Raw genomic sequence first — 19702 nt, forward strand, 5'->3', positions numbered from 1 at the left:
TATTATCAACTTGTCAAAATTTAATCTTAAACTTCATCATATTAAATTGTTACAAAAATGATTGAGTTTTTGTCCCAGTGCCAAATTAGATATATTTGAAGTGACAAAAGATCTTCACTTGTTTGCACACAAATTAGCACTTCATAAAAAATGCAACCTAGGACGACAATTGACCTAACAGATAGGAAAGAAAGAGAAGCTATTAACACACTTGAACAATTGTTAGCAGATCAAAATGACACGGTAAGGACCGAGATAAAACCCAAGACGGGCCTCAAGAAGAAATCCACGTATATGCCTAGCTTTTCAACTATTCCTAGCATTGCTACGTTTGTAAAAAATGTATCTGTGGAGTTGGAACAGATCCAACTCACTGGAATAATTAATGATAATCTCACTCGTGCAGAACGCCTTGCTCTTGATGATCTGATAAAGCACAATGAGTTGGTGATAAAGCCGGCTGATAAAGGCGGAAATGTAGTCATTCTTGATCAAGCATATTACATAGAAGAGGCTAATAGACAATTGGGGGATACCGAACAGTATCAAAATGTATCTCATGACACTTTTTCAAAATCTAATAATGAGTTATTGTTTTTACTCAATGATGCAAGAAGAAATAATCTCATAACAAGCCAAGAGTAGGGCTTTCTGTACAGTGATAAACCAAAGGTGCCCGTATTCTATTGGATACCGAAGCTGAACAAGTCAGCATCTAAACCCCCTGGACGCCCAATTATATCGGGCATAGGGGGTCCTACTGAAGGCATCAGTCAATACGTGGATTGCTTTCTGAAGCCCTTCTTACCTGAGTTGAGGACTTTTACTCAGGAATCAATTGATGCAATCAGGAAAATTGATGGCATTGTAATCTCAGAATCTACACTTTTGGTGTCTTTAGACGTGGAATCATTATATTCCTCAATCCCTCATGATATAGGGATAAAAGCAAGTGAGAGCTTCTTGAAAACAAGGGGTAATGACTTTGGCTCGCATACCAAATTGTTATCCAACTTCTGGATTTTGTACTTAAAAACAATATATTCATGTTTAATGGGAAATATTACAGGCAACTAAGAGGTACCGCCATGGGGGCCACATGTGCCCCACCTATGCATGCCTACACCTGGGATTTTGGGAGAACCAGGTTGTGTTTGGAGATCTGGCGTCATGGGTGGAGGCACATGTGACCCTATGGATTCGGTACGTGGATGACATACTTATATTGTGGGAAGGTACTGTGGACGAACTACAGGAATTTGTAGAAATACTTAATAAAAATGAGTTTAATATCTTTCTGACACATACCAGTAGTTATTCTAGTATCAGTTTCTTAGATTTGCTTATAAGCAAAAAAGGCAATCAGATTCACACAGAAGTATACAGAAAACCTACTGCATCAAATAGTATTCTACTAGGTAGTAGCCATCACCCTACGAATTTAAAAAACAGTATTCCTTATGGACAATTCTTACGATTACGTAGGACATGTTCTGATATTTGTACATTTAACAGACAAGCCTCAGAGATGATGGAAAGATTTATGCTAAGGGGCTATTCGAAAAGGACATTGAAAAAAGCAAGGCATCGGGCATTGATGCAGGACAGATCTAATCTTCTCTACAGTCAGAGGGTCCAACCCCCTTTGGACAGCAAAGTACGGTTTATAACCAAATATAATTCCCATTGGGACAAATTGAAAATGATTCTCAAAAATAACTGGTATTTGCTGGCCCAGGACGAGGACTTGTCTGACTGTATTGAAGATTTTCCGTCTATGACCGCACAGAGAGCGAATAATCTTAAGGACCTATTGGTCAAGAGTGAATTTGTTAAAGCAACACCTCAAAACTGGCTAGTAAGTCATTCACAAAGTATAGTAGGATGCTCTCCTTGTGGTCATTGTGTAGACTGCTCTTTTGTGAAAAGAACAAAAAGTTTTGAGACCAGCACACAGAGAAAATATCAGATTAGATCTTTTATTAACTGCTCTAGTACGGGCATTATCTATCTTCTATCTTGCAGTTGTCCCTGCTTCTATGTGGGTAAAACCTATATGGAATTTAGAACAAGGATCTACGAACATCGCGATGATATTAAGAATGTAGATGTTGACAGTCCAATTGCAAGACATTTTGCTAAATACCATGACTCTAAACTGGATGGTTTGGAATTTATAGGAATTGAAAAGGTGAACCCACATAGAAGAGGTGGGGATATTGACACTATCCTCCTCCAAAAGGAGGCACGGTGGATTTACCATCTAAAAACCCTGTCCCCTAATGGACTAAACGAAAAATTGGAATTTGTATCCTTTCTCCCTAAAAAATAGACCTATTTGGTTTATGTACCCTTAAGATTTATTTTCTATCTAAAAAATAGACCTATTGGGTTTATGTACCTTTCAGATTCATTCTCTATCTAGGTAAATGTAATCCTTCATATCCTGACTATGGTGTAGTCTATGTACCAGTCTTGTCTTCCTCCAAGCTCTCTGTGACTTGATGCCCCCCGGTGTGGCCGGCCCAGCTCCTCACACACAACTAAGATGTGGCGGTTCAAATTTAAGATATTAATTTAGTCTGATTAAAATAAAATAAATTTATTACTTGCAATATTATTTGATATATGTGTAATTTATATTTATTTCTCACTTATTATCAACTAGCGTACTAATCTATCACTTCACGCAATGTTTAAATCATTATTGTCTTAGTATAGTTAATTATTGCTAATATATTATAAGTTTTATTTTTTATTCTTTTATTTTTAGTTAAAATTTCTTTTGTCCTTGTGTCTTTGTTTGTCTGTTTTGTATGTAATGGTAGTGGTTTATATTGTCATCTCACTGCTATGCCTTTGTAATTCATCTATGGCAATTCCCTTTTAAGTGTTGTGAACATTGGATTTACAAGGTGGCCGCTTTAAGGCATAGTCAGTTACGTATTGGATTCAAAGCTTGTCTACCAATAAAAAGAGACGCTATGACGTGACACGTCACAACCCGGAAGAAGCTCCCTGCTGCAGATCGGGAGTGACACGCGCAATAGGACGCGTCAGTGAGCAGCGTGGTTTGCCGTGGGATACCCCTACTACTGGTATGCAGAACAACAAACTTCAGCACGATTGACTTGCGATCTTTGCCGGTCAAGGAATTGGTGGTTGTTGGTGAGGTGCGGTCGTAAGTATGACCGGGAGGATCGCATGAGTGATCAACATCAGGGGCTTGAAGTATTATTTTACTGCCTTTCATGTGCTTTATCTATCTGGCTACATACTCGCCCCCAACTGGAATGTATATTTGAACTATTATTTGAATAAACGTCCGCCACACCTCTCCACCCTTATGCTTCTGATATAATGGCATTTGTTCTGCTTTTGTTCTATATACCTGCAACTTTACCTAAGTCTCTGAATGTATGATCATTTTCATTACCAATCATCCTATTCATTTATTCATCTATGAACAGTTTACATGCATCGCATCAGCTATCATCATCTGTTACCCATCCTTTGCTTTGGCCTACTGTCATGTCATTTTTCCATCTCATTTACATCAGGATTAAGTTTGTTGCTATGAACTTTTATTTGTCGGCTTAGGTTTAGTTCAGAGTTATAAGTGGGGCCCATGTGTATTGTCTGTCTGTCCCTTGTGTGTTTATGTGGGGGTGTTGGTATGCTCTTTATTCTTGCTGTTATATATTTTTTCATTTGAAAATTACATAGGCATGTTTTGTTTAACAGTGTTTTTTACTGAAATTTGTTATTAATAAACTGCACATATTTTTTGATTTATTGTAGTAATTTTGTTATTATATAGTGTTTGGCTGTTTATCCTGGTCTTTGAATTGCATCTTATTTTGGTGCAATTCTTTCTCTCTTTCTCATATTAGTGTTTAATTCTATTTACCAGATTGCTAGCACTTTACATTATTCTATATAACTTGGTACCACCTCTTCATTTGTTTGTTTGGTTTATTATCTATCATTATCTATATGACACACATGAACTAGTACTGTCTAACTGTGAAAAACTTTCAAAATGCTCTGAGCTAAGAGGCTGTTTTCAACGGTTTAGAAATAAGTTTGAGCCTACCTAGGTTTAGCTTTTCAAAAATACCACCAAGGGAACAAAGCAAATTTGATGAAAAAAGTAAATTGGAAAGTTGTTTAAAATTACATGCCCTATCTGAATAATGAAAGTTTAATTTTGACTAGACTGTTCCTTTAAGAGGGTAGAAGGGACAATACTGGAGTTTAATAATTGCTGGTTAATGCACCTAATTGGAGAAAGCAAAGTTCCTGAGTATCAATAATGGAACTGAGCTACTTTATATCATAAACTTCAGTTTGAATTGAATCAATATTATCTTCACTGGAAAAATTACATTGCTGACAGATCTGGAACCATTTACTTTCTGACTGTAAATAGTAAGACAAATAGAAGAAAAGATCCTAACGTTACAAAGGGAAAAAAAATAAAAATAAAACAATGGAAGCTAGGGAAAGGAAATGTATGTATGTACATAAACACCTCTGTCTCTGAGTTGACACTGCGGGTGCTGGCACCACTGACGTAGATCCCCCCATTGGCATCTTCATGGATTCTGATGTTAGATTTCCTGTGACGGGAGTCAGGGTCACGTGACACATCAAAGAGATCCAGGATTTCTTCATTATACAGCTACAGAGATTGAGGAGTTGAAAAGAAAGAGCTGATGTGAAGCAGAGCGGAAAAGACATGCAAAAGCATCAGAGCCAATATGCAGAATGTGAACAGGAGAAGAACATAGATATAGAACAAAGAAGACAGTGAAATGAAAGCTCAAGAAATAAAGAGTGAAAAAAGACAAGTAAAACCAAGAGCAAATGAGCAAATGAAGTAGGAGGAAACACCAGAAAGAAGGCTTGAGGATGACAAGTGCCAAGACGAGAGGATGTTTATAAAATACATATTAGATATCCACTTTTCCATAATTTGAGGAACACTTTGTCATCATACCTCTAAAAACTGTGCACTGACTTTAAACTTGGGTTCTGGCCGCCCATTTTCCTGAGCAGTGACTGTGTGCTTCTGAATTGTACCAAAGAGATGACGCACTGCCCGGGGAATGATCCCTAACTCCTCCTCTGTTACCATTAGATCAAAGCCACTGCCCATAGTGTGTGTCTTCCCTGCACCTGTCTGAGATACAGCACAGAGTTTACAAGAGCAAGAAGACAAAAAAGTATAAGAGAAACTGAATATGTCATTTACAATAAAGAGTGATACAAAAATAACAGTGATGGTACAGAAACAGAAGAAATTGTGATAACACAGGGATAAATGTAGTTTATCAAAGGGGAATAAACAAAAACGGATACAAATGTATAGCTAGAGAAACATCTTGCAAGTTATATTTGCTTTGGTGTATATACCTGTCCATATGCTAGCACCGTGGCATTGAACCCCTGGAAGCATCCTTCCACCAGATTGCACACACAAGTCTCATACACAGTTGCCTGCTCTGTGTCCATATCAAACACATAATCATATGTGAAGGCTTTGTCCTTTCCCAGAAGTACTTGTGGTTCACCAGGGTAAACCCAGGTACAAATATGGCATCCTTCTGCTTGCTCTTTACTACTCTGAGGACGAATCCTGGGTGGGAATAATAACGACAGAGAAGAAGAGTCAAATGCATAATGGTGTGCAGATCAAGAAAGAATGAGGAAAAATATTTAACAATATTTTTTTTTTACTAGCGATAGCTACCCTTTAATTTTAGATTCGCTAAATTATCTTTTTATCTATTATTGTATGTACTGTATATAAACATCTAGAGCAAGTCAGGTAAAATGTGAATAAATGCGTAATAAGGGCCAGATTGCCAGTGGAATGCCAACATTTGCATGTGAGAAAACATAATTTATGCTTACCTGATAAATTTATTTCTCTTGTAGTGTATCCAGTCCACGGATCATCCATTACTTGTGGGATATTCTCCTTCCCAACAGGAAGTTGCAAGAGGATCACCCACAGCAGAGCTGCTATATAGCTCCTCCCCTCACTGCCATATCCAGTCATTCTACCGAAACAAGCCGAGAAAGGAGAAACCATAGGGTGCAGTGGTGAATGTAGTTTAATTAAAATTTAGACCTGCCTGAAAAGGACAGGGCGGGCCGTGGACTGGATACACTACAAGAGAAATAAATTTATCAGGTAAGCATAAATTATGTTTTCTCTTGTTAAATGTATCCAGTCCACGGATCATCCATTACTTGTGGGATACCAATACCAAAGCTAAAGTACACGGATGATGGGAGGGACAAGGCAGGAACATAAACGGAAGGAACCACTGCCTGTAGAACCTTTCTCCCAAAAACAGACTCCAAAGAAGCAAAAGTATCAAAATTGTAAAATTTGGAAAAAGTATGAAGGGAAGACCAAGTTGCAGCCTTGCAAATCTGTTCAACAGAGGCCTCATTTTTAAAGGCCCAGGTGGAAGCCACAGCTCTAGTAGAATGAGCTGTAATCCTTTCAGGAGTCTGCTGTCCAGCAGTCTCATAGGCTAAATGGATTATACTCCGAAGCCAAAAAGAAAGAGAGGTTGCCGAGGCCTTCTGACCTCTCCTCTGTCCAGAGTAAACAACAAACAGGTTAGATGTTTGGCGAAAATCTTTAGTAGCCTGTAAGTAAAACTTCAAGGCACGGACTACGTCTAGATTATGCAAAAGACGTTCCTTCTTTGAAGAAGGATTAGGACATAATGATGGAACAACAATCTCTTGATTGATATTCTTGTTAGAAACCACCTTAGGTAAAAACCCAGGTTTTGTACGCAGAACAACTTTATCTGAATGAAAGATCAGATAAGGAGAATCACAATGTAAGGCAGATAACTCCGAGACTCTTCGAGCCGAGGAAATAGCCATCAGAAAAAGAACTTTAATAACCAAGTTTAAGCTCTATGGAGGAGCAACAGGTTTAAACACAGACTTAATTCTAACTAAAGCCTGACAAAATGCCTGAACGTCTGGAACTTCTGCCAGACGCTTGTGTAAAAGAATAGACAGAGCAGAAATCTGTCCCTTTAAAGAACTAGCTGATAATCCTTTGTCCAAACCCTCTTGGAGGAAGGACAATATCCTAGGAATCCTAACCCTACTCCATGAGTAATTCTTGGATTCACACCAATGAAGATATTTACGCCATATCTTGTGGTAAATTTTCCTGGTGACAGGCTTTCGTGCCTGTATTAAGGTATCAATTACTGACTCGGAGAAGCCATGCTTTGATAGGATCAAGCGTTCAATCTCCATGCAGTCAGTCTCAGAGAAAGTAGATTCGGATGATTGAAAGGACCTTGTATTAGAAGGTCTTGTCTCAGAGGCAGAGTCCATGGTGGAAGGGATGACATGTCCACTAGGTCTGCATACCAGGTCCTGCGTGGCCACGCAGGCGCTATCAATATCACCGATGCTCTTTCCTGTTTGATTTTGGCAATCAGACGAGGGAGCAGAGGAAACGGTGGAAACACATAAGCCAGGTTGAAGAACCAAGGTGCTGCTAGAGCATCTATCAGTGCCGCTTCTGGGTCCCTGGACCTGGATCCATAACAAGGAAGCTTGGCGTTCTTGCGAGATGCCATGAGATCCAATTCTGGTTTGCCCCAACAGAGAACGAATTGAGCAAACACCTCCGGATGGAGTTCCCATTCCCCCGGATGAAAAGTCTGACGACTTAGAAAATCCGCCTCCCAGTTCTCTACACCTGGGATATGGATCGCTGACAGGTGGCAAGAGTGAGTCTCTGCCCAGCGAATTATCTTGGAGACTTCTGACATCGCTAGGGAACTCCTGGTTCCCCCTTGATGGTTGATGTAAGCCACAGTCGTGATGTTGTCCGACTGAAATCCGATGAACCTCAGTGTTGCTAGCTGAGGCCAAGCCAGAAGAGCACTGAATATTGCTCTTAACTCCAGAATATTTATTGGGAGGAGTTTCTCCTCCTGAGTCCATGAACCCTGAGCCTTCAGGGAGTTCCAGACTGCACCCCAACCTAGAAGGCTGGCATCTGTTGTTACAATTGTCCAATCTGGTCTGCGAAAAGTCATACCCTTGGACAGATGGGCCCGAGATAACCACCAGAGAAGAGAATCTCTGGTTTCCTGATCCAGATTTAGTAGAGGGGACAAATCTGTGTAATCCCCATTCCACTGACTGAGCATGCATAACTGTAGCGGCCTGAGATGCAGGCGCGCGAATGGCACTATGTCCATCGCCGCTACCATTAAGCCGATTACTTCCATGCACTGAGCCACCGTGGGGCGCGGAATGGAGTGAAGAACACGGCAAGCATTTAGAAGTTTTGATAACCTGGACTCAGTCAGGTAAATTTTCATTTCTACAGAATCTATTAGAGTCCCTAGGAAGGAAACCCTCGTGAGAGGAGATAGAGAACTCTTTTCTTCGTTCACTTTCCACCCATGCGACCTCAGGAATGCCAGAACTATCTCTGTATGAGATTTGGCAATTTGAAAGCTTGACGCCTGTATCAGGATATCGTCCAGGTAAGGAGCCACCGCTATGCCTCGCGGTCTTAGGACCGCCAGAAGTGAGCCCAGAACCTTTGTAAAAATTCTTGGGGCTGTAGCCAACCCGAATGGAAGAGCTACAAATTGGTAATGCCTGTCTAGAAAGGCAAACCTCAGGAACTGATGATGATTCTTGTGAATCAGAATGTGAAGGTAGGCATCCTTTAAGTCCACTGTGGTCATGTACTGACCCTCTTGGATCATGGGTAAAATGGTTTGAATAGTTTCCATCTTGAATGACGGAACTCTGAGGAATTTGTTTAGGATCTTTAAATCCAAAATTGGTCTGAAGGTTCCCTTTTTTTTGGGAACCACAAACAGATTTGAATAAAACCCCTTTCCTTGTTCCGTCCCCGGAACTGGATGGATCACTCCCATTACAAGGAGATCTTGTACGCAGCTTAGGAATGCCTCTTTCTTTATCTGGTTTGCAGATAATCTTGAAAGGTGAAATCTCCCTTGTGGAGGAGAAGCTTTGAAGTCCAGAAGATATCCCTGAGATATGATCTCCAACGCCCAGGGATCCTGAACATCTCTTGCCCACGCCTGGGCGAAGAGAGAGAGTCTGCCCCCTACTAGATCCGTTGTCGGATAGGGGGCCGCTCCTTCATGCTGTCTTAGAGGCAGAAGCAGGCTTTCTGGCCTGCTTGCCCTTGTTCCAGGACTGGTTAGGTTTCCAGGCCTGCTTGGATTGAGCAAAAGTTCCCTCTTGTTTTGAAGCAGAGGAAGTTGATGCTGCACCTGCCTTGAAATTTCGAAAGGCACGAAAATTAGACTGTTTGGCCTTTGATTTGGCCCTGTCTTGAGGAAGGGTATGAACCTTACCCCCAGTAATGTCAGCAATAATTTCTTTCAAACCAGGCCCGAATAAGGTCTGCCCCTTGAAAGGAATGTTGAGTAATTTAGACTTTGAAGTCACATCAGCTGACCAGGATTTGAGCCATAGCGCCCTACGCGCCTGGATGGCGAATCCGGAATTCTTAGCCGTTAGTTTAGTCAAATGAACAATGGCATCAGAAACAAATGAGTTAGCTAGCTTAAGAGTTCTAAGCTTGTCAACAATTTCAGTCAATGGAGCTGTATGGATGGCCTCTTCCAGGGCCTCAAACCAGAATGCCGCCGCAGCAGTGACAGGCGCAATGCATGCAAGGGGCTGTAAAATAAAACCTTGTTGAATAAACATTTTCTTAAGGTAACCATCTAATTTTTTATCCATTGGATCTGAAAAAGCACAACTGTCCTGAACCGGGATAGTGGTACGCTTTGCTAAAGTAGAAACTGCTCCCTCCACCTTAGGGACAGTCTGACATAAGTCCTGTGTAGTGGCATCTATTGGAAACATTTTTCTAAATATAGGAGGTGGGGAAAAGGGCACACCGGGCCTATCCCACTCCTTACTAATAATTTCTGTAAGCCTTTTAGGTATTGGAAAAATATCAGTACTCACCGGCACTGCATAGTATTTATCCAGCCTACACAATTTCTCTGGCACTGCAATTGTGTCACAGTCATTCAGAGCAGCTAATACCTCCCCAAGCAATACACAGAGGTTCTCAAGCTTAAATTTAAAATTAGAAATCTCTGAATCAGGTCTCCCCGAATCAGAGACGTCACCCACAGACTGAAGCTCTCCGTCCTCAGGTTCTGCATATTGTGACGCAGTATCAGACATGGCTCTTACAGCATCTACGCGCTCTGTATCTCGTCTAACCCCAGAGCTATCTCGCTTGCCTCTCAATTCAGGCAATCTGGATAATACCTCTGACAGGGTATTATTCATGATTGCAGCCATGTCCTGCAAAGTAATCGCTATGGGCGTCCCTGATGTACTTGGCGCCATATTAGCGTGCGTCCCTTGAGCGGGAGGCGAAGGGTCCGACACGTGGGGAGAGTTAGTCGGCATAACTTCCCCCTCGACAGACCCCTCTGGTGACAATTCTTTTATAGATAAAGACTGATCTTTACTGTTTAAGGTGAAATCAATACATTTAGTACACATTCTCCTATGGGGCTCCACCATGGCTTTTAAACATAATGAACAAGTATCCTCTGTTTCAGACATGTTTGTACAGACTAGCAATGAGACTAGCAAGCTTGGAAAACACTTTAAAGCAAGTTAACAAGCAATATAAAAAACGTTACTGTGCCTTTAAGAGAAACAAATTTTGACAAAATTTGAAATAACAGTGAAAAAAGGCAATTACACTAACAAAATTTTTACAGTGTATGTAACAAGTCAGCAGAGCATTGCACCCACTTGGATGATTAACCCCTTAATAACAAAAACAGAATAATAAATGACAAAAACATTTTTTAAACACAGTCACAACAACTGCCACAGACACCCTCCTCAAACACGACTTTGAAGCCTTTTGAGCCCTTCAGAGATGTCCTGTATCATGCAGAGGGAAGCTGAATGTCTCTGTCAGTATTTTTTTCTGCACAGAAAAGCACTAAAATAGGCCCTTCCCACTCATATTGAAACAGTGGAAAGCTTCAGGAAACTGTCTCTAGGCAAAAATCAAACCAGCCATGTGGAAAAAAACTAGGCCCCAATAAGTTTTGTCACCAAACATATATAAAAACGATTAACATGCCAGCAAACGTTTTATATTACATTTTTATAAGAGTATGTATCTCTATTAATAAGCCTGATACCAGTCGCTATTACTGCATTTAAGGCTTAACTTACATTAATCCGGTATCAGCAGCATTTTTCTAGCAAATTCCATCCCTAGAAATATATTAACTGCACATACCTTATTACAGAAAAACCTGCATGCCATTACCTCTCTGAAGTTACCTCACTCCTCAGAATATGTGAGAACAGCCATGGATCTTAGTTACTTCTGCTAAGATCATAGAAATCACAGGCAGATTCTTCTTCTAATGCTGCCTGAGATGAAACAGTACACTCCGGTACCATTTAAAAATAACAAACTTTTGATTGAAGTTAAAAAACTAACTATAATACACCACTTTCCTCTTACTACGTCAATCTTTGTTGAGAGTTGCAAGAGAATGACTGGGTATGGCAGTGAGGGGAGGAGCTATATAGCAGCTCTGCTGTGGGTGATCCTCTTGCAACTTCCTGTTGGGAAGGAGAATATCCCACAAGTAATGGATGATCCGTGGACTGGATACACTTAACAAGAGAAATAAAGGTTTACCGCTGTATAACAAGTTAAAAGTAAATGAGATCGCTTGAGCGCAAACGCAATTTACGCTAGAACGATTCAGAGCTTCAGAGCTCTGGTTTACTGTTTTACGAAAACAAAAAAAAGTTGCACAAAACACAACAAAAATATATTACACAGTATATTTACACTCATAATAACACTGTCTAATAAAAAATATTTTTTTTAAATATCGCACACAAAAGTTATAAGGGCTCAAAGATATGAGGTCACAGGTTTTAGAAAAAACAGAATTTATGCTTACCTGATAAATTACTTTCTCCAACGGTGTGTCCGGTCCACGGCGTCATCCTTACTTGTGGGATATTCTCCTCCCCAACAGGAAATGGCAAAGAGCCCAGCAAAGCTGGCCATATAGTCCCTCCTAGGCTCCGCCTACCCCAGTCATTCGACCGACGGACAGGAGGAAATATATATAGGAGAAACCATATGGTAACGTGGTGACTGTAGTTAGAGAAAATAATTCATCAGACCTGATTAAAAAACCAGGGCGGGCCGTGGACCGGACACACCGTTGGAGAAAGTAATTTATCAGGTAAGCATAAATTCTATTTTCTCCAACATAGGTGTGTCCGGTCCACGGCGTCATCCTTACTTGTGGGAACCAATACCAAAGCTTTAGGACACGGATGAAGGGAGGGAGCAAATCAGGTCACCCAAACGGAAGGCACCACGGCTTGCAAAACCTTTCTCCCAAAAATAGCCTCCGAAGAAGCAAAAGTATATAATTTAAAAAAAAAAATTTGGTCAACAGGAACCTTATTCTTGAAGGCCCATGTGGAAGCCACAGCCCTAGTGGAGTGAGCTGTGATACTTTCAGGAGGCTGCCGTCCGGCAGTCTCAAAAGCCAATCTGATGATGCTTTTAAACCAAAAGGAAAGAGAGGTAGAAGTTGCTTTTTTACCTCTCCTTTAACCAGAATAAACAACAAACAAAGAAGATGTTTGTCTAAAATCTTCAGTAGCCTCTAAATAGAATTTTAGAGCACGGACAACGTCCAAATTGTGTAACAAACGTTCCTTCTATGAAACTGGATTCGGACACAAAGAAGGTACAACTATCTCCTGGTTAATATTTTTGTTGGAAACAACCTTCGGAAGAAAACCAGGCTCAGTACGTAAAACCACCTTATCTGCATGGACCAGATAGGGCGGAGAACACTGCAGAGCAGATAACTCAGAAACTCTTCTAGCGGAAGAAATTGCAACCTAAAACAAAACTTTCCAAGATAATAACTTAATATCTACGGAATGTAAGGGTTCAAACGGAACCCCTTGAAGAACTGAAAGAACTAGATTAAGACTCCAGGGAAGAGTCAAAGGTCTGTAAACAGGCTTGATTCTAACCAGAGCCTGAACAAACGCTTAAACGTCTGGCACAGCTGCCAGCCTTTTGTGAAGTAAAACAGATAAAGCAGAGATCTGTCCCTTCAGAGAACTTGCAGAAAATCCTTTCTCCAAACCTTCTTGTAGAAAGGAAAGAATCTTAGGAATTTTTATCTTGTTCCATGGGAATCCTTTAGATTCACACCAACAGATATATTTTTTCCATATATTATGGTAAATTTTTCTAGTTACAGGCTTTCTAGCCTGAATAAGAGTATCTATTACAGAATCTGAAAACCCACGCTTTGATAAAATCAAGCGTTCAAACTCCAAGCAGTCAGTTGGAGGAAAACCAGATTCGGATGTTCGAATGGACCCTGAATAAGAAGGTCCTGTCTCAAAGGTAGCTTCCATGGTGGAGCCGATGACACATTCACCAGGTCTGCATACCAAGTCCTGCGTGGCCACACAGGAACTATCAAGATCACCGAAGCCCTCTCCAGATTGATCCTGGCTACCAGCCTGGGAATGAGAGGAAACGGTGGGAATACATAAGCTAGGTTGAAGATCCAAGGTGCTACTATTGTATCCAATAGAGTCGCCTTGGGATCCCTGGATTTGGACCCGTAACAAGGGACCTTAAAGTTCTGACGAGAGGCCATCAGAACCATGTCTGGAATGCCCCATAATTGAGTTATTTGGGCAAAGATTTCCAGATGGAGTTCCCACTCCCCCGGATGCTCCTCCATCGCCAGGGAACTCCTTGTTTCCCCCTGATGGTTGATATATGTAACAGTCGTCATGATGTCTGATTGAAACCTTATGAATTTGGCCTTTGCTAGTCAAGGCCAAGCCTTGAGAGCATTGAATATCGCTCTCAGTTCCAGAATGTTTATCGGGAGAAGAGATTCTTCCCGAGACCATAGACCCTGAGCTTTCAGGGGTTCCCAGACCGCGCCCCAGCCCACCAGACTGGCGTTGGTCGTGACAATGACCTACTCTGGTCTGCGGAAGCTCATTCCCTGTGACAGGTTGTCCAGGGTCAGCCACCAACAGAGTGAATCTCTGGTTATTTGATCTACTTGTATCGTCGGAGACAAGTCTGTATAATCCCCATTCCACTGTCTGAGCATGCACAGGTGTAATGGTCTTAGATGAATTCGTGCAAAAGGAACTATGTCCCTTGCCGCAACCATCAAACCTATTACTTCCATGCACTGCGCTATGGAAGGAAGAAGAACAGAATGAAGTACCTGACAAGAGCTTAGAAGTTTTGATTTTCTGGCCTCTGTCAGAAAAACCTTCATTTCTAAGGAAACTATTATTGTTCCCAAGAAGGGAACTCTTGTTGACGGGGACAGAGAACTTTTTTCTATGTTCACTTTCCACCTGTGAGATCTGAGAAAGGCTAGGACAATGTCCGTATGAGCCCTTGCTTTTGACAGAGACGACACTTGAATCAGGATGTCGTCCAAGTAAGGTACTACTGCAATGCCCCTTGGTCTTAGCACCGCTAGAAGGGACCCTAGTACCTTTGTGAAAATCCTTGGAGCAGTGGCTAATCCGAATGGAAGTGCCACAAACTGGTAATGTTTGTTCAGAAAGGCGAACCTTAGGAACCGAAAATGTTCCTTGTGGATAGGAATACGTAGGTACGCATCCTTTAAGTCCACCGTGGTCATGAATTGACCTTCCTGGATGGTAGGAAGGATCGTTCGAATGGTTTCCATTTTGAACGATGAAACCCTTAGAAACTTGTTTAGAATCTAGAGATCTAAAATTGGTCTGAATGTTCCCTCTTTTTTGGGAATTATGAACAGGTTGGAGTAAAAACCCATCCCTTGTTCTCCTAATGGAACAGGATGAATCACTCCCATGCTTAACAGGTCTTCTACACAGTGTAAGAATGCCTGTTCGAAGATAATTGAGACCTGTGGAACCTTCCCCTTGGGGGTAGTTCCCTGAATTCCAGGAGATAACCTTGAGAAACTATTTCTAGCGCCCAAGGATCCTGAACATCTCTTGCCCAAGCCTGAGCAAAGAGAGAAAGTCTGCCCCCCACCAGATCCGGTCCCAGATCGGGGGCCAACACTTCATGCTGTTTTGGTAGCAGTGGCAGGTGACTTGGCTTGCTTACCCTTGTTCCAGCCTTGCATCGGCCTCCAGGCTGGCTTGGTTTGAGAAGTATTACCCTCTTGCTTAGAGGGTGTAGAATTTGAGGCTGGTCCGTTTCTGCGAAAGGGACGAAAATTTGGTTTATTTTTAGCCTTAAAAGACCTATCCAGAGGAAGGGCGTGGCCCTTTCCCCCAGTGATGTCTGAAATAATCTCTTTCAAGTCAGGGCCAAACAGTGTTTTACCCTTGAAAGGGATGTTAAGCAAAAGCGCTCTGCGCGCCACGATAGCAAACCCTGAATTATTCGCCGCTAATCTAGCTAATTGCAAAGCGGCATCTAAAATAAAAGAGTTAGCCAATTTAAATGCTTGAACTCTGTCCAAAACCTCCTCGTACGAAGATTCTTTATTGAGCGACTTTTCTAGTTCTTCGAACCAGAAACACGCAGCTGTAGTGACAGGAACAATGCATGAAATTGGTAGTAGAAAGTAACCTTGCTGAACAAACATCTTTTTAAGCAAACACTCTAACCTTAAATCCATAGGATCTTGAAAGCACAACTATCTTCTATAGGAATAGAAGTGCGTTTGTTTAGAGTAGAAACCGCCCCCTCGACCTTGGGGACTGTATGCCATAAGTCTTTTCTGGGGTCGACTATAGGAAATAATTTCTTAAATATAGGGGGAGGACAAAAGGTATGCCGGGCCTTTCCCACTCCTTATTTACTATGTCCGCCACCCGCTTGGGTATAGGAAAAACATCGGGGGGCACCGGAACCTCTAGGAACTTGTCCATCTTACCTAATTTCTCTGGAATGACCAAATTGTCACAATCATCCAGAGTAGATAATACCTCCTTAAGTAGTGCGTGGAGATGTTCTAATTAAAATTTAAAAGTTACAATATCAGGTTCTGCTTGTTGAGAAATTTTCCCTGAATCTGAAATTTCTCCCTCAGACAAAACCTCCCTCCTGGCCCCTTCAGATAGGTGTGAGGGTATGTCAGAACAGATATCATCAGCGTCCTCTTGCTCTTCAGTGTTTAAAACAGAGCAATCACGCTTTCTCTGATAAGTAGGCATTTTGGAAAAAATGCATGCAATAGAATTATCCATTACAGCCATTAAGTGTTGTATGGTAATAAGTATTGGCGCACTAGATGTACTAGGGGCCTCTTGTGTGGGCAAAACTGGTGTAGACACAGAAGGGGATGATGCAGTACCATGCTTACTCCCCTCATTAGAGGAATCATCTTGGGCAATATCATATCTATGGCATTATAATCCCTACTTTGTTTGGACATTATGACACAAATATATCACATATATTTAAAAGGGGAGACACATTGGCTTTCATACATATAGAACATCGTTATCTGATGGTTCAGACATGTTAAACAGGCTTAAACTTGTCAACAAAGCACAAAAAACGTTTTACAATAAAACCGTTACTGTCCCTTTAAATTTTAAACTGAACACACTTTATTACTGAATATGTGAAAAAGTATGAAGGAATTGTTCAAAATTCACCAAAATTTCACCACAGTAACTTAAAGCCTTAAAAGTATTGCACACCAAATTTGAAAGCTTTAACCCTTAAAATAACGGAACCGGAGCCGTTTTTACATTTAACCCCTATACAGTCCCAGGTATCTGCTTTGCTGAGACCCAACCAAGCCCAGAGGGGAATACGATACCAAATGATGCCTTCTATAAGCTTTTTCAGTGGTTCTTAGCTCCTCACACATGCATCTGCATGCCATGCTTTCCAAAAATAACTGCGCATTAGAGGCGCGAAAATGAGGCTCTGTCTATGACTAGAAAAGGCCCCCAGTGAAAAAGGTGTCCAATACAGTGCCTGCCGTTTTTATTAAAACAATCCCCAAGATTTAACAACTATTAAAAGTAATAATCTGCCAAATATACTTAGTAAAGTAATCGTTTTAGCCCAGAAAAATGTCTACCAGTTTTTTAAGCCCTAATGAAGCCCTTTATTCTTTTACTTAAACTAAGAAAATGGCTTACCGGTTCCCATAGGGAAAATGACAGCTTCCAGCATTACCAAGTCTTGTTAGAAATGTGTCATACCTCAAACAGCAAAGTCTGCCCACTGTTTCCCCCAACTGAAGTTACTTCATCTCAACAGTCCTGTGTGGAAACAGCCATCGATTTTAGTAACGGTTGCTAAAATCATTTTCCTCTTACAAACAGAAATCTTCATCTCTTTTCTGTTCCAGAGTAAATAGTACATACCAGCACTATTTTAAAATAACAAACTCTTGATTGAAGAACAAAAACTACATTTAAACACCAAAAAACTCTAAGCCATCTCCGTGGAGATGTTGCCTGTGCAACGGCAAAGAGAATGACTGGGGTAGGCGGAGCCTAGGAGGGACTATATGGCCAGCTTTGCTGGGCTCTTTGCCATTTCCTGTTGGGGAGGAGAATATCCCACAAGTAAGGATGACGCCGTGGACCGGACACACCTATGTTGGAGAAAAAAGGCAGGCAAAGGAATTTAACATAGACATACATACATATACATCTAAATGAGTTAAAGTTAGTGAATGTCTCCTGATATTATCTAAAGGAATAGTATATATCCATGAAAGGGCAAGAATATGTTATTCCTCTAGGGCTATATAGACCCAATTAGTGCTTAAACTGTTTCTTCTGAGAGGGTAAACAGGGGCAGAGAGAGATTGGAGAGGAAAAGTGAAAGTGTAGAAAAAGATAGCATTAAGAAAAAGTGGAAAAAAATAATTAAGAGATATAAGAGAGGAGAGAGAAAGAGTGTAAAGAGAATATAGGTACAAATAGAGATTGAAGAGAGGAGGGAGTGGAGAGATGATAATTCTAAAACAATTTTTCCAGGTCTGCTATGACCTTACATTCATTTCAACACTCTCCACTTTCTCTCAGTTCAACAACTTCCTTTTTCTGCCCAGCTGTCCAGAACTCTAGTTGATGTTGCTAACTGCTATGCACTTATTTTTGTTAATTTATTACTGTTTGTAGCATTATTTCATTTATGGTATAAAACAAAAACAATAATAAAAAATTACTACACAATAAGGTTTTTCACATTCGCTAAACATATGCAAAGAGGGGTGTGGTGTAGGTGCGGTAGTGGGTGGGATCAAAAGTGGCGAGTACAATAATGTATTTATTTATGCAAATGTATTTATGTATTCACTAGGTGATAAGCCTGCCCGGAGGGCAGTCTATTTAAAAAAAACTACAAACCCCAAAGTTAAAATTACACAAAATAGAAAATGTAAAATTACAGAAAAAAATAAACAAAGGTATACAAAATAAAAACAATTAAACCTAACCTAATACCCCTACAAAAAAATCCCCCCAAAAATAAAAACACCCCCTAATCTAATACTAAACTACTAATAGCTCTTAAAGGGGCTTTTGTAGGGCATTGCCCTAAGTTAAACAGCTCTTTTACCCAAACAAATGACCAATTATCACGAAAGGAAAAAATAGGAAAAAATAGGCAGGCACTACTTCAATCCGTGAAATATAAAAAAACATATGTGATGCTTTATTGAAGTTCCAAGTAAAAACAACAACACATGCAGACAGGCAGTAAGGAGACTAAAAGTCTAACATGTTTCGCGCCTCCAGGTGCGCTTACTCATAGACTGACGTCCATGTCTATACTCTAACTCTTTATAGGCCCAGGAGGCAGTAAGTATTATATGCAATGTGACACTTTCTATTAACTGCTAGATAACTTTAAGAAAACATGCACAGAAAAAAGCGTCCTAAAACGTAACTCAATACTTATATAAGTTTAAATTTGAATTTAGGTGTGACAGTGCAAAAACAACATTTTACGAAATTTAACAAAATTTTACAAAATTTATCATGATAGAAGAAACATACCCTCATTTTATATGTCAGTATTTTTAAGTTTCAAAAGAGCATACATGATATAATGTGATCAGGCATAACTCTCTAAAATATGCTACAGCGCTGTTAAGCTGTTATTGCAAGCGATGCATAGACACATGTATTAGAACTAGGGTAAGACCAGACATTGTATCTCATTGATTGACATAGTATCAACTTCATAGTGTTCATATCTAGTATAATATAGAACACTATGTATAATATTTACAACATGTTAATAATACAGATGTTAATGCTATGTATCAATGAAAAAGTTTATGTCGCACTCACGATTCATACCATATGGTAGACGTGTGCATAATTTTAAAATCCAATAGAGTTCTTTTTTCTCTAGGATTTTATCCCTATTGCCACCTCTAGGTGGCACATGAGCAATGTCTATAACTTGAAAAGATAGACTAGCTTTATATCAATGAGATACAATGTCTGGTCTTACCCTAGTTCTAATACATGTGTCTATGCATCGCTTGCAATAACAGCTTAACAGCGCTGTAGCATATTTTAGAGAGTTATGCCTGATCACATTATATCATGTATGCTCTTTTGAAACTTAAAAATACTGACATAT

The 19702-nt window shown here is 40.4% G+C and overlaps 1 protein-coding gene across 2 annotated transcripts in view; it reads right to left on the bottom strand.

Moving 5' to 3' along the window:
• The window catches only part of KIF21B (kinesin family member 21B), a 513509-nt gene that overhangs the window by 441400 nt on the left and 52407 nt on the right, over nucleotides 1-19702 (bottom strand). For both annotated transcript variants that reach the window (XM_053706916.1, XM_053706915.1), the window contains exons 2-4: nucleotides 5419-5641; nucleotides 5003-5185; nucleotides 4535-4684 (exon numbers count right to left, since the gene is read on the bottom strand). In XM_053706916.1, the coding sequence (XP_053562891.1) occupies nucleotides 4535-4684; nucleotides 5003-5185; nucleotides 5419-5641 (556 nt within the window). The remainder of the gene's footprint in view (nucleotides 1-4534; nucleotides 4685-5002; nucleotides 5186-5418; nucleotides 5642-19702) is intronic.

Source organism: Bombina bombina, chromosome 3 (genome assembly GCF_027579735.1).
Source record: "Bombina bombina isolate aBomBom1 chromosome 3, aBomBom1.pri, whole genome shotgun sequence".
Lineage (NCBI taxonomy): Eukaryota > Metazoa > Chordata > Amphibia > Anura > Bombinatoridae > Bombina > Bombina bombina.